A 13,572-nucleotide genomic window follows, 5' to 3' on the forward strand; every position below is an offset into this window, starting at 1 on the left:
CTTATATTGGGCCCTGGAGCCATGTTTCGGCGATACTGGAGTGGCATGGCGACAGATCATCCATTGGATCACCCTGATCTCTGCTCGCCGCGGGGGGCGTCCAAAGGATTCCCATCCCGCCCTCGGCAGCCAATCGCGTCCCTCGCCCGGCGTCGGCTCTCCAGCGCTTCCCGGCGCACTTGTTCCTGCTCTGACACCGGTGAATCCTGCTTCATCGATCTTACATCCCCACATGCTGTCCTCGCGACTGCTGCCATCACAACTTCATCTTCTCTATTTTTGCCTCTTCGTATTCCTCCCATATCCCCCCAAAAATAACGCGGTGCAAGACCCCGTTTGCACTCTCCACTCGCATCACCTTTGCGTTCCCAGTGGACGTCTTCTTGACATACCTGGCTGTTCAGGCGACGTAGGCGGGTTTCTTCCCGACGTCTGGCACTTCCTCGCATTTGCGTGGCAGAATTCAAGCTCCAGGTACAGCATGATCTTGATCGTGATGCATGCCACCGGAAGAGCCTAGGCGTCAAGCAGTGCATTCATTACAGGCTCTCTCCGTCGTCTTCCCGACATCTTATCGGTGTTGAGTATACCGCATGCCATCAGTCCATGGGCAACGTCCAATGAACAACCGGCTGTGGACATCCACTGCGACACATGGATTGCTATCGAGCACGGAGGACGCTGAGGCAATGAACTTGCGCGCAGCTCTGACAACAATCACAAGCCGTATCAGTTCTTTGACGGGAGGGAACTGCACCTGTCCGGTTCCACAACGCCGGGCAGCCCAACGCGACGGAAATACAGCGACATCCGTTTTGAGCGTCCGTGTATAACGTCAACTGATTCATCCGATTCCTACACACACGCCTCGTGCATTCTAGCGAGTAGAACCCCCAAAGTACGCAGAGTAAATGTCTACAAAGAGCTAAGAGCACGATGAGCCTACATAAGACCTAACGTGAACATCGACGGCCAACAGATCCACATTACAAACCAGAACAGCCCCCCCCCACAAAATCTGTAATCGCAATCAGGACCACAGCGAGCAATCTCATGATGGCGCGCTCGGGATCCCAACAAGCATGAACCCCGCCGAGTGCGCAAATTTGCCTCTGTAAGCCCTGCGGAACCCTCGACCAGGCATTCGGTACCGACCTATCTCGATATCCTCAGGCCCTGACCGGGCGCACACCAGATGGCAAGCCAATCCGTGTCGACGGTTGCCGTCCGCGACCCCCGAGGGAAGCGCCCAGCGGAGCAGGCATATTGCCGCTCGGTCTCCTCGGCGGCTGGACCGGGAAAGATGGCTCGGGCGGACGCGCGGCCGGCGCAGGCTCCCGCGGGGCGGGAATCATCTCCTCGTCCTCGTCGCCGTCGAAGCGCACCTTCGCCCTCCGTTTCGCGTCACGCAGCTCGCGCAGGCGGTTCATCGACTTCGTAACGTGCTCCTCGCTGCCGGCGCGCGACTCTAAGGGCGGGGCGCCCGCCTTGCGGTCCGCGAGGGTGGGGCCGCGTGCGATTCTGGGGGGCGGAAGAGGTTGGTCTTGTCTGACTGTCGTTATGGGGCGTGAGAGGTTGGACGGGCGGGTGTCTTCGGCGGCGTTGAGCTTCTGTTCTGGCGCGCCCGCCGTCGTCTTATAGCTGCGCACCCCACGCTCGCGCTCGTCAAAAAGCCAGTCGGGGAGATCGGCGGGGTCGCGCGCCTTCTCTATGTGGTAGGCTTTCATGGCGCGGGTGAGGCGGGATTCCCCTCCCACTGGCGTTTCTGTTGCCGTGTGATCATAACCTTGTGAATATAGCCTAGGGCGAAGATGGAAGCTATATCACGTACCTTCGCCGCTCATAATCGCGACCTTGCTCGACCACGCCTTGCTCACGCTGATCGTGAGGTTGCCCGCTACACCAGCGATACTACCCCAGAGCGACGACCCAAAGCCCGCAGGCAGCTTCCCCTCCATCTTGTCCTCCATGTCCATCTCATCCATGCTCGTCCTAGAAGACGCGGGCGACCCCACGAAGCCTTCAGAACCACCGGAAGAAGACGCGGAGTCCGACAGAGGATCTTCATTTCTGCGATATGTGCCGTAGTCATCAGATCGGCTGGCGGTGTGCGTTGCAGCAGGAATAGGTGCTCTGCCTCTGGGTGTATCTGCGCCTATTCTCGGACCTCTAGGAAGGCTAGGAAGTGGAGGCGCCACCTCGCGAGACGGCCCATTGCGCTGCTCTGCCCTACGATCGAGCGAACGAGAACGTACGGAGCCAGTTGTTGGTCTTGCGGGTAGGGCTACAGCCGAACGCTGGTGGCGAAGAGAACGCGGCGTCGACGGGAGCGGCGGCGGAGTACTATATTGGGAAGGGGGAGGACGTTGGCTCGCAGAGCTCGGGGGACGTGAAGGTATGTCTGATCTCGCCTGGCTCGCGATGCTCGAGCGTGCGCGAGGGTTGGAAGGCAGTCCTACGGTGGGGCGGCGGGAAAGAGACATGCAATTGCCGATATATAGGGTTGTATGCGAGCAGGGGTTGTTCTAGGAAATCCGGCGTGATTGATGCGTTACCAAAATCCAGTCCTGCTGAAGGCGAAAGAGACGGAGTAGGCCGCCCAGCGGGTGTAGTAGAGTAATAAAGATCTAGAACACCGAGGAAATGTATTAAAGAACGAAGGAAGGGATCAGAACCCGCGAAGGGGGCGGAAGAAGTGGCGAAACATACGCACCGTGCCAACGTTATAACCGTCCAGGAGTGGGAGACACGCACGTAGTAACCGTCGACCAAAGTTCTCGCGACTCTCAAGCTCTGTCAGAGATGCTTGGAGTCCTAAGGACGATCGTTTACGGGACCGGGTCTGGTCCGACCTAGAGAGACGTTGGGCGTGGGCGTGAAATGAGGCGATGCGACAGGAGGAAGTCAAGAGTACGACAGGACGTTGAGTGAACTGCCAGCAGTTCGTCCTTGGGTTCCTCTTGGGTGGAAATGAAGGCACGCGGCCTAAGTAGGTCGGAGGATGGGGAGAGAGAGCACAGGGCGAGCGGCCCGTTTCGATGGAGACTCGCAGTACGGATTCACCTGGCGCGCGGCAACTATAGACCGGGAGCCGTTACGTCGACGATGTTCCCATCATGTCTCTGTCGAGCTCACTGTCTCTCTTACCTTGCAAACAACTCCCTGCAATTTACGACTGGGCGATATGAACGAGCGGGATGTTTCGGACATCTACGAAGACGTGTTTGACGGCGCTCGGGATGTCCCAGACAGCAACCTACGGCGGGCCGCCGGCTGATGGAACGGTGTGAGTATGGCGAAACCCTCGCGCCTTCGTCCGCGACTCTCTATTCCGAGTTGCCTGAATGAACATAAACCCAGAGCCCGTCCGCGCTTCTTCTCTGCGTTCTCTCAGGCTCGTGCTCACACCCGCCCACGCCTGCTACTTCTTCTCCTTGTAGCTTGTGTACTGTCAAAATGCTCGCATTCGCGTCGCGATCCAAGGCGCTGGTGAAGCGGGCACCCGCAGCCGCACGATGGGCAAGTAGCGCAGTGAGCAAAGACCAGTTCAAGATCCTGGTAGTAGGAGGAGGTATGTATGCCATACCGTGACGCATCAGTCATTTCTTCTCCGTCAATCCTGATTGTTGCACCTTATACCCCGCGCGGACGCACAGGTTCCGCCGGTCTTACAGTGGCAAACCAGCTGTACAAGCGCTTCAAAAGCGCCGGAAAGGCCCTCAACGAGGGCGACATCGCCATCCTCGATGCCGCCGAGTATCATTACTACCAGGTGCGGATGATCGTCTCAGCGGCATTCTACGTCCAATATAGTTTTGCTCAATTACTTCCTTGACTCAATCTCCGCTATTCTCGGGTGGGAAATCCGTAACATAGCCTGGATGGTATGTGGCTGTTGCTCATGTATCTCGCGACCGGCGAAACGCCACACGTAACTGACACACGCTCCGCCCCTCGCTCTGACAGGACTCTCGTTGGCGCAGGCTTGAAGCAGAAGGAGGAGACACGCCGCAATCTTGACACGCTCATTCCATCCCACCTCGCGCACATCCCCGAGAATGTCAAGACATTCGAGCCTAAGTCGAACTCTGTTACGACGGCGTCAGGGCGCAAGATCGGATACGAGAACCTTGTCGTCGCGACGGGCCTCCAGACCAACTGGTCATCCATTCCAGGACTCGAGAAGGCTCTGGCCGACCCGAGCTCAGGCGTGTCCTCCATATACTCTTACAATACTGCCGACAAGGTATGGAGGGACATTGATGCCCTCCGGTCGGGCAAGGCCATCTTCACCCAGCCCGCCGGCGTCATCAAGTGTGCCGGAGGTGAGAACCCCTTTCGTTCTCGCAGTATCGCTTGGCAGGATGCCTCAAATCGTGTCTACAGCACCACAGAAAATCATGTGGATGGCGTGGGACAGGTACCAGAGGACGGGTCGTGGGGACACGATCTCCGTCGACTTCTACACCGGCACCCCCTCCATATTTAGTGTGAAGAAGTACGCGGACGCATTGAACGAGCTTCGCATTCAGCGCGGCGTGGGAGGTTACTTCAACCACAACCTGGTCAGCGTGAATCCAGATGCGCACAGGGCGACGTTCAAGACCCCAGATGGCACAATCGATGTCGAATACACTCTCCTGCATGTTTCCCCACCCATGGGTCCCCTTGAGGTCATGAAGGACCAGCCCATCGTGGACCAGGCGGGCTGGGTCTCTGTCGACCAGGCTACGCTCCGCCATACCAACCCCGAGTTCGGCAATGTCTGGGCGCTGGGTGACTGCTCGAGCTTGCCGACCAGCAAGACAGCCGCTGCTATCACTGGCCAGGCTCCTGTCTTGACTGAAAACCTGTTCTCCGTTGTCGATACCGGCAAGATCGCAAACGCGGCATACGACGGCTACACCAGCTGCCCAGTAAGCTTATTCCTTGATCCACACTTGTCCCCACACACTCATGCTGTCTTCGTGTCCTTAGTTGTTGACTGGTTACGGCCAACTCATGCTGGCTGAGTTCAAGTACGGTCTGGAGCCCAAGGAGTCTTTCGCGAACATCCTTGGCGATCAGGCCATTCCGCGCGCAGCATACTACTACCTCAAAAAGGACCTCTTCCCTTGGGCCTACTGGAATCACATGGTGAGCAGCTTCCCGAATCGCATGCCCTGTAATGTTTGACTTGTCGAACTATTCGTAGATCAAGGGCAACTGGTTTGGATCGTCTGGGTTCATTCGGCCCTCGTTCGGCCAGTAGACATCCCGGTGATTGCAGTACTACATTCATGTATTACCATATTTTTTGGATATAGCTTTCTGAGATCCCTCTGTCTCGTCCGCATCGACCGCCGCTATGCGAACTTATGACTCGAGCCTTACATAAATCTACGAATTATGAGTACAACACGCGGAGCCGACTAGAATCCAAAAATGTCGTCGATCTCGTCTCGCTTCTTTTTCTTCTTTTTCGCAGGTTTAACAGACACAGCTTCGGCGTCGCTCTTCTTCCGTTTCGCGCCATTGTCTGTGTTCTCAGCAGTTGAGACTGACGTAACGGTGGGAACATGCGACGACGTGACAGAACCCGCTGTATGTCTTACACCTGATGCACAGGAAGTCAATAAACGAGCGGTACGGAGAAAGCGCGTCGGAAAAGCTTACGCGTTGCTCGGCCGACTTCAAGCTCGCTCGAGAGGGAAAACGTTGTGAAGTCGACCCGCTCTTTCTCGTCGGAGTCTAGCGACAGCGGTTCGTTGGCAGATGGGAGCGACACCACGGCCGGTATCATATCTTCCTGGGGATGTACTGTGGTGGTACGGACTAATGCGCTTCCGACGTCTTCGTCCATAGCCTCAGCGGGAGCGGGGACCTTGCTAATGGCTCTTGAAGTGGTGTTGGACAGTATGGGAGTAGATCCCACAAGCTCCTCCTCGTTGGCCTTGACAAACTTTCTCACCTTTTGCGCTTCGGATAGCTTCGTCGACGTCAGCCAAGCGACATTGTATCGCGTGAACGGACTCACTTGCAACGTTTGCAAGGCCGTGTAGCTGGCGAACCAAGTATTCTGGAGCACAGCTCTCACCTCGGATAGAAGGAGGCTCATTCGCGATGCGATAGCAGCCAGCGTGAGGACCAACTGAAGAAATGCGCCTGTCTGCATCATGAGGGTAAAGGACCTGATATCACCGGTCAACAGAAACACATATACGTTTGAGGCTGCTTACTCATATGCAGACAGTAGCCGTTCTCGAGACTGTCGGACGATGCGGATCAACTTCCCTCTCGTACGCACGAACTCGAATCTCACGACTCACTCTGTCAATCAGCGTGCAGCACGCGGAGCACCTCTCCAGAACGAATAGTGATAGTTTCGCGTCCGGATAGTGCGTCCACGGACCTTTCAAGAGCTTTGTGCTGTACGGGGTGAACACTGTCACGGCTCGCAATGGCAGACTATACTGCTCAATCTACTCACGTCCGTACGGACGGTTCGCCCCAGTACGACAGTCGCAGGCTTTCCACTACGTCGTCCATATGCATTTCGTCCAGACGCTCACCAAGCTTTCTCATCTCAGCAACCCGCTGCCAAAATAGAGCTGTTCGATGCTGGTTCTTTCCCTTGTAATATAGCCGTTCCAAAACTTGGAGTTCGGTGCGATGACTGACAAGGGCTGCTTGGAGTCTGCGCGAGCATGCCTTGAGCTGCTTGAGGACGGCGTCAACCGCCGGATGGAGACCAGGCTCAAGAGCATATCTTGGGAAGCATTTCGGAGAGGGCGATGGTACATGGCGACGCGGTGGCATTGTCTGAGACGTGCGCAGTGGGATCGAGTGGCTGAGGGGAGCGAACGAGACATGGGCGCTTGCACTTGCAGCGGCTCCTGTTCGGCTCTCTCACTCGGCTACCCTCTCTAGATCTCGCGGTCATATACCCTCTCCCTCATACTGGCTCATCACCCCGCACGGCGACCGGGAACGTAGTGACAATTTTTGCAAGATGAGCGGACAAGGCGGTCAAGATGCCAAATTCTTCCAGCGGGGCAAGATCCAGGTGCGCGATTACCGTGCCGTCCACCGCGCCGTGTGTGCTATTGTGAGTGCTCGCTCTCTAACCATGCCGCTCCTAGGAATTCCGCGCGGAACTAGAGGCGGCGGAGTCCAAGGACAAGAAGTTCACCAAGCGGAAGACTGTGCTCAAGAAGATTGTCGCGAATATAACGATGGGTAATGATAGTAAGTAGTCGGGTTCCCGCTGCCTCTGGAGACGCTTACGGGATCGTGAGGTAGTGTCTCCTCTATTCACGGATGTGGTACAATCCTTGGGTACTCCGCTCCTGGAAATCAAGAAGAGTACGTGTCCGTTGTATAGGGATACCCATATCCGAGTGTTCACGGTGTGTCAGTGGTGTACCTATTCCTCGTGTGCTATGGTCGGCAGAAGGCAGACCAATTACACCTTGTGATTCCCCATTTCTTGCAGGTACGTTTCGCGTACCATACCAATTCATTTTGCTAGTGGATTTGTTGACAACATCCAGGATTGCAATGACCGCAACCCTCTAGTCCGCGCCCTCGCCATCCGGACTATGTCGTATATACCCACACCCATCGTCATCGAGGCATTGACGGAACAGTTGAGGCACTGTCTTAAGGATCGCGACCCCTACGTCCGAAAGACCGCTGCTATCTGCGTGGCAAAGCTTTACACCGCTGACCCGCGAAAGGCTGAGAAGGGTGGTTTCGTTGAGATGCTGCGAGACCTACTATTGGATTCAAACGCAACTGTGGTGGCGAATGCGGTCGCAGCACTGTCCGAAATAGGAGACCGACAAGATGGTGTCATCTTCAAGCTCAATCTGACAGTTGCTAACAAGCTTCTGACCGCGCTGGGTGAAAGCTCAGAGTGCGTAGTCATTCACTTCACTTTCTTCGAACCTCACGTGTCGATGGTGTATATCCAGGTGGGGCACCATCTACATCCTGGATTCGCTTCTGCGATACATCCCTGAGCGGCATATCGATGCGGAGATGATGGCGGAGCGTGTCATTGTGCAACTCAACCACGCAAATTCTGCTGTGGTACTCACGGCCATCAAGGTCCTACTGTACCTCATGAACTACATGGAGAACCGGAAGCTTATGGAGTACATCTGCAAGAAAATGGGACCTCCGCTAGGTTAGTGTCTGTCTGTGAGTATATGCAAAGCCACCTAACTTCTCCACAGTGACACTACTAAGCTCGGGCCCTGAGGTCCAATACGTCGCTTTGCGGAACATCCTTCTCATCATTCAGCGCAGACCATCCGTGCTGAAGAATGACGTGAAGGTGTTCTTCTGCAAATACAATGACCCAATATACGTCAAGCTTGCAAAGCTCGAGATCATGTACCGCTTGGCCCGCGAGGAGAATGCCAAAGAGGTCCTCGCGGAGCTTCAGGAGTATGCAATCTCGCCTTATGCGTTTGTTCCGCAGGAATCTGACCATTATGCCTCAGGTACGCCTCGGAGGTGGACGTCGACTTCGTCCGCAAAGCCGTACGGTCAATAGGTCGACTGGCAATCAAAGTCCAGGAAGCGGCCGACTCGTGTATACAAGCGCTGTTGGACCTGATGGACACCAAGGTGTCGTACGTGGTGCAGGAGGCAGTCATCGTCATCAAAGATGTCTTCCGACGATACCCAGGGAAATACGAGGGCATCATTCCCAAGCTGTGCGAACATCTTGATCTCCTCGATGAGCCAGAGTCCAAGGCCGCAGTGATCTGGATCATCGGACAGTTCGCCAATCGCATCGAGAACGCCGACGAACTTATGGATGATCTCACGTACACGTTCCTCGAAGAGCCAACGGAAGTGAGTGCTATAATTACGCTTTCTCCACGTGTGTCACCGCTAACAGGGTCTCATAGGTGCAATTGGCGTTGCTGACGGCTGCGGTCAAATTGTTCATCTACAAGGCGCATTCGGACACTACCAAGGCGCTCGTGCACAAAGTGCTGAAGTGGGCGACGGAGGATGTCGACAATCCGGATCTTCGTGATCGTGGGTTTATGTACTGGCGCATGCTTGCCATCAATCCTGCAGTGGCCGGTGAGATTGTCCTTGCCGAGAAGCCCGCGATCACCACGGATGCGGATCGGATGGACAGAGGAGCACTGGACCAGCTACTTCTGCACACTGGGACACTGGGTAGCATCTACCACAAGAATCCGGAGGTGCGTACTCTCATGCGCCTTCGCCTATCATACATCTTGCGATTGAGACATAATGCTCATGCGCTGTCGTGCGATGTAGACATTCATCCGCAATGCCACTGGCAGAGCTCTGGCTGATAGCCCCGCACTGAACCCCCTCTCACGACAAGTCCTGGTTCCCGCATCTCGTCCCAACCTCCCTCTTCCGGCCATCGTCGTGCCAGGCCCGGGCCCCCAGGAGATCTCTCAGAGCAACGGCACGAACGGGAGCCTCGTGGCAACAGGAGACCCCCCAGAGCCTACCAGAAACGGCTCGACTGGGGACGTGGCCAGACGCCGGTCACAAGAGAGTCCGAGCAACGAAGGCGACGGTGACGATGACGATGACGACGAGGCTCCTGTCTCCTCAAGGCCTGCTGGGGGAGACCCGTACGCGGGCTTGGACAGTGCGTTTGGCGGGAGTTACGTCGCCGACGAGCCGCGTCCGCAGAACCAGGACCTGTTGGACTTGATATGATCCGGACAATGATGATGTGCAGGTGCTTGTATATTATGCTTTGGATGTAATGTATCGTTGCGTTGATGTGTTGGGCCGGAGGATGCCCAATTTCATGGTCGCGTTGCCATTGACGTGGACCCAGACAAGTGCATGCCCGTGGCTCGTCCCAACGATGCTGCGGCAATATGAACCCCGCCTTTATGGCGCCTTGCGCTGAATGGCTCCGGTTGGGATCATGGCTACATTGATTGAAGCGCTACAAATACATATGATACCCGCTGTCCAGATACTAGTCGTGCAATACACCCCGTTTATCTTGAAGAGAGCCCGATTGCCTGTTGCCAGTCAACAAAGCGCGAGCGTTCGGTGGACCAGGGCTCTACTCCTGTGAATCCCCTCGTGCAGATCTGCGAACACGAGCAAAAGTCGCTGCTACGCGTGCAACGCGGACTTCACCGTGTTCATGAAAGTCTTGGGTCGCAAGGAATTGTAGTGCTATAAACTAGGCTTGAGCGCATGTTCCTCTGAAAAAGAAATAGGGACAGTACCTCTCCGAGACCGAACATATGACGGTGGTAGCTGATATACACGACATGCTTTGAATCCGAGGTCGTGAAATCTTCACCGTGTACGACCACAGGAGGTGTACCTCCTTGCACGACATGGATCGGCACGCGGTACGCCCGACTTAGCGCGAGTATCTCGGGCTCGCCTCCCCATGCACCTGTCGAGCGCATGTTTGCGCAATACCTTTGAAACTGTTCGGGAGTCATGATTCCAGCATCCGTTGCGCCCCCGCCGTCCTCTCCACCTTCCGAGGGCAAGAAGGGAAGGAAGTCGTTCGGATGCGTCTGGATGAAGTCTGCAGCTGCCTGTCGACATGTCTGATACGACGCATCTGCTTCGGGTATGATGCCGAGGAGGGCAAGCTGGTCCGCTACCGCGGAGAAGAGGCAGTGGCCGTCCGGGTTGATCTAGCGGGCGGCAGATTATACACAAGACAAGCCGAGGCAAAGGGTGCATGCTTACCTCGTGTATCTGAAGGCGCAATTCGTCGCATACCCGCTTGATACTGGCTTCTTCCTCCTTCTGTTGACGTTGAAGCCGTGCGTCCGCCTCGGGGTCACTCGGTGCGTAATCTTCTGCAAGCGCCGCAGCTTTTCGCGCCTAGTCCATCTCGTATCAGAAGACTGAGACGGGGACGAAGCCTCGAGCGCACCCACCTGTCTAGCCTTGAACCTCGACTTGGCGTCCTTCTTCGGTGCGTGATCCAATACGTTCGCCACCCCGTTCATGTTCATCGCATTCAGGACCGTCGCAGATTCGTGTCGGACCGTCTCGTCCTTCGAGTCCAGCTGCGCCAGCAGATCGTCCACCAAAGCATCGTCGTCTATCTGATCCCCTGAGGGCGGAGGTGTCGATTGGGGAGGGGAAAGCATCTTCTTGACCTTGCTCTTCTTCGCGGCCATGACGAGGGATTTGGATGCTTAGAGTGACTACAGCCTGTAGGATGCTGCGATCTCACGTCAGGAATAAGTCAAGCCCAAGAAGGAACTAACAGACGGGTATGCTGGAGATTGAGTTGGAGGTGGAGACGGGGTACTCAACGTCTGTGGTGCATTCGGTCGATGGTGGAATGTTTCCGCATCTGAGATTGACCCTAACCTTGGGTTCGATGACCTCACAGTCGGGAGTACGGCCCGATGCCCGGCGAATGTTGCCGTCGCCGACGACCAGCTGCAGCAACCGTGCGTTTGTGGCCCGGTTCAGCCAACCCCGGGCCCCCCAGCGATGTACTTACTTACCAAGGCTCAAGCTCACACACGGCTGCCAGTGCTTCCCATCGGCATCTTATTATAACCACAGCGCAATCGATAAGGCGACCCAAGCTATCGCGCTCTCGTCCGAGAGGCCCTTCGAGCTCTGCATCAACCTCCCCGGATCTCGCTCGCTATCTGTTGAAATCGCCGCGCACAATGTCTTCGACGAGGATCCCCCTGCTGTTCGTACGTCAAAATGAATATGAAAGGATCCCGTTCTAGCCCATGGGCGATGTTGATTTGGCTACAGGGTACCATGACCATCGGAGAGCCCGGGAAGAACGGCGTTCGCACCTCTGATCTGAAGGAGGCCCAAGAGATTATCGACGTTTTCTTTGAGCACGGACATAAGGAGTTGGATACCGCACGCGTCTACGCGGAGGGCACTACCGAGAGTGTATGTACTACTCATGTCAGCTTGCCGGAAAGTTGGAATTCTAACGAAGCGCGAGCAGTACCTTGCCAAGCTTGATCTCAAGGATGCTACAATTGATACGAAGTAGACATCCCCAGTTCTGGGCTAGAGTCATTACCAGTACTCATAGTCAACCAGGGTGTACCCCACCCAGCCAGGTGTCCACTCCCCAGCGAAACTGCGTGAGACATTCCAGATCTCGCTGAAGACGCTTGCGCCGCTGAAGGTCAGGGTGCTCTATTTGCACGCACCCGACCGCAGCGTTCCATTCGAGGATACTGTCCGCGAGGTCAACGAATTGTACAAGGAGGGACTCTTGTAAGAGCATAGAGCTGCAGCGTCCTCGAGAGTTTGTGGGGGATTCACGGAGCTAATTGTTTCACAGCGAGATATTTGGGCTGAGCAACTACGCAGCTTGGGAGGTAGTACTGTCATGTCACATTCGATGATAGCATACACTCACAGACATACAGGTCGCCGAAATTGTGTCCATTTGCAAAGCGAACGGCTGGGTACAGCCTAGAATCTATCAAGCGTGAGTTCCTTCCACCCACCTCTTCGAGTTCGTGACACCAGACACCGCGTCGTTCATTGTCGGTGGGCAGGATGTACAACGCCGTCACGCGTGAGATAGAGGCGGAGCTCGTCCCGTGCTGCCGCAAATTCGGATTGCGTCTTGTGATCTACAATCCTCTTGCGTAAGTGTCAGTCCCGCCTGTTGCCCTCATTGACCAGTGCCTGACCCGATAAACAGGGGCGGATTCTTTGCAGGCAAGATTGCGGCACCCGACGCCGAGGCTCCAGCTGGCGGTCGGTTCGATCCTGGGAGCAACATGGGCACCATGTATCGCGCTCGGTACCTGAAGAGTGGATACTTTGACGCACTGGAATACTTGAAGCCCATCGCAGTACGTCCAACGATTACACGTTCCAGGCCGAGATCGAGCGTCGGGCTGACATCCGCCTTCTGCGCCACCTGCAGGAGAAGTATCAGCTCCGCCTTACCGAGATCGCGTTGCGTTGGGTCCAGCACCACTCCGTTCTGACCCCGCAGGATGGGATCATCCTCGGTGCTAGCAGCGCTGCTCAGCTTCGGCAGAATCTGCAGGACAGCGAAAAGGGCCCTCTTCCGGAAGAGGTGGTGAAGGCTCTCGACGAGGCTCGGTTGATCGTGGGCGCGAGCGCACCCACCTACTGGCGATGAGCACACGCACCGATGTCGGCTCGCAAGCTGTATGCACGCGTGACTCTGGCGTTACGTATGTAGGTCGCGTTGCGTTGTCTCCGGGGAGTCGTTGCGTGCTCCTGTGAGTCCTGACGCTAGCATCACACCCATAGGAAGTTGAATCGCTGTACGCAACTGGGGCCGCGAACCTTATCTTCTGATTTTGAACCCAATTCAATGCTTCAATCGAGCCCGGTGCCAGATAACACGCTGCGCTCTGTGTCGTAATAGCCCTAGCCTGCGACCTGGTGTCTGAGGATAGATGAGTGGCATTAGACGGCTAAGATAGACCTGCTTCGCAGGCGCGCAGAGGACCTGATCGCGAGCCTCGAGTGGGCCGGATCATCAACGACGTGTACTACTCGTCATCCTCGCCGTACTGCTACGGCTACTGTACTCCCTTGCAGGCCGCCACAGCGCCCGTT

The 13,572-nt window shown here is 56.0% G+C and overlaps 6 protein-coding genes across 6 annotated transcripts; 3 read left to right on the top strand and 3 right to left on the bottom strand.

Annotated features, from left to right (window-relative positions):
- Nucleotides 1-683: 683 nt before the first annotated feature.
- Nucleotides 684-3,062, bottom strand: DICSQDRAFT_177223 (uncharacterized protein). Its single transcript, XM_007360986.1, has 3 exons — nucleotides 2,714-3,062; nucleotides 1,832-2,627; nucleotides 684-1,765 (listed from the first exon to the last, which is right to left on the bottom strand). Exons 2-3 carry the CDS (start codon nucleotides 2,481-2,483, stop codon nucleotides 1,170-1,172), a joined length of 1,248 nt encoding a protein of 415 aa, XP_007361048.1. The 5' UTR covers nucleotides 2,484-2,627; nucleotides 2,714-3,062; the 3' UTR covers nucleotides 684-1,169.
- Nucleotides 3,063-3,411: 349 nt separating this feature from the next.
- On the top strand, nucleotides 3,412-5,366 carry DICSQDRAFT_97269 (FAD/NAD(P)-binding domain-containing protein). Its single transcript, XM_007360987.1, has 7 exons — nucleotides 3,412-3,571; nucleotides 3,657-3,772; nucleotides 3,877-3,884; nucleotides 3,967-4,325; nucleotides 4,387-4,916; nucleotides 4,978-5,136; nucleotides 5,195-5,366. The coding sequence occupies exons 1-7, from the start codon at nucleotides 3,457-3,459 to the stop codon at nucleotides 5,249-5,251; spliced, it is 1,344 nt and encodes a 447-aa protein (XP_007361049.1). The 5' UTR covers nucleotides 3,412-3,456; the 3' UTR covers nucleotides 5,252-5,366.
- Nucleotides 5,367-5,411: 45 nt separating this feature from the next.
- On the bottom strand, nucleotides 5,412-6,817 carry DICSQDRAFT_177225 (uncharacterized protein; the record flags this gene model as incomplete). The annotated part of the gene is made up of 6 exons (XM_007360988.1): nucleotides 6,470-6,817; nucleotides 6,309-6,408; nucleotides 6,219-6,247; nucleotides 6,017-6,170; nucleotides 5,656-5,968; nucleotides 5,412-5,596 (listed from the first exon to the last, which is right to left on the bottom strand). The coding sequence occupies exons 1-6, from the start codon at nucleotides 6,796-6,798 to the stop codon at nucleotides 5,412-5,414; spliced, it is 1,110 nt and encodes a 369-aa protein (XP_007361050.1). The 5' UTR covers nucleotides 6,799-6,817.
- A 112-nt stretch (nucleotides 6,818-6,929) lies between these two features.
- On the top strand, nucleotides 6,930-9,792 carry DICSQDRAFT_97274 (Adaptor protein complex beta subunit). The gene is made up of 10 exons (XM_007360989.1): nucleotides 6,930-7,045; nucleotides 7,122-7,227; nucleotides 7,282-7,344; nucleotides 7,398-7,474; nucleotides 7,533-7,897; nucleotides 7,956-8,170; nucleotides 8,220-8,433; nucleotides 8,490-8,847; nucleotides 8,904-9,209; nucleotides 9,289-9,792. Exons 1-10 carry the CDS (start codon nucleotides 6,992-6,994, stop codon nucleotides 9,703-9,705), a joined length of 2,175 nt encoding a protein of 724 aa, XP_007361051.1. The 5' UTR covers nucleotides 6,930-6,991; the 3' UTR covers nucleotides 9,706-9,792.
- A 327-nt stretch (nucleotides 9,793-10,119) lies between these two features.
- DICSQDRAFT_49803 (OTU-domain-containing protein) lies at nucleotides 10,120-10,854 on the bottom strand (the record flags this gene model as incomplete). The annotated part of the gene is made up of 3 exons (XM_007360990.1): nucleotides 10,120-10,182; nucleotides 10,236-10,661; nucleotides 10,717-10,854. Coding segments are annotated over 3 exons (627 nt in total), but the record flags the coding sequence as incomplete, so codon positions are not given.
- An 809-nt stretch (nucleotides 10,855-11,663) lies between these two features.
- DICSQDRAFT_49120 (Aldo/keto reductase) lies at nucleotides 11,664-13,126 on the top strand (the record flags this gene model as incomplete). Its single annotated transcript, XM_007360991.1, has 9 exons — nucleotides 11,664-11,693; nucleotides 11,758-11,904; nucleotides 11,963-12,006; nucleotides 12,061-12,240; nucleotides 12,308-12,347; nucleotides 12,396-12,457; nucleotides 12,528-12,620; nucleotides 12,677-12,830; nucleotides 12,905-13,126. The coding sequence occupies 9 exons, from the start codon at nucleotides 11,664-11,666 to the stop codon at nucleotides 13,124-13,126; spliced, it is 972 nt and encodes a 323-aa protein (XP_007361053.1).
- Nucleotides 13,127-13,572: the final 446 nt, after the last annotated feature.

The sequence above is a fragment of the Dichomitus squalens genome, assembly GCF_000275845.1.
Source record: "Dichomitus squalens LYAD-421 SS1 unplaced genomic scaffold DICSQscaffold_2, whole genome shotgun sequence".
Lineage (NCBI taxonomy): Eukaryota > Fungi > Basidiomycota > Agaricomycetes > Polyporales > Polyporaceae > Dichomitus > Dichomitus squalens.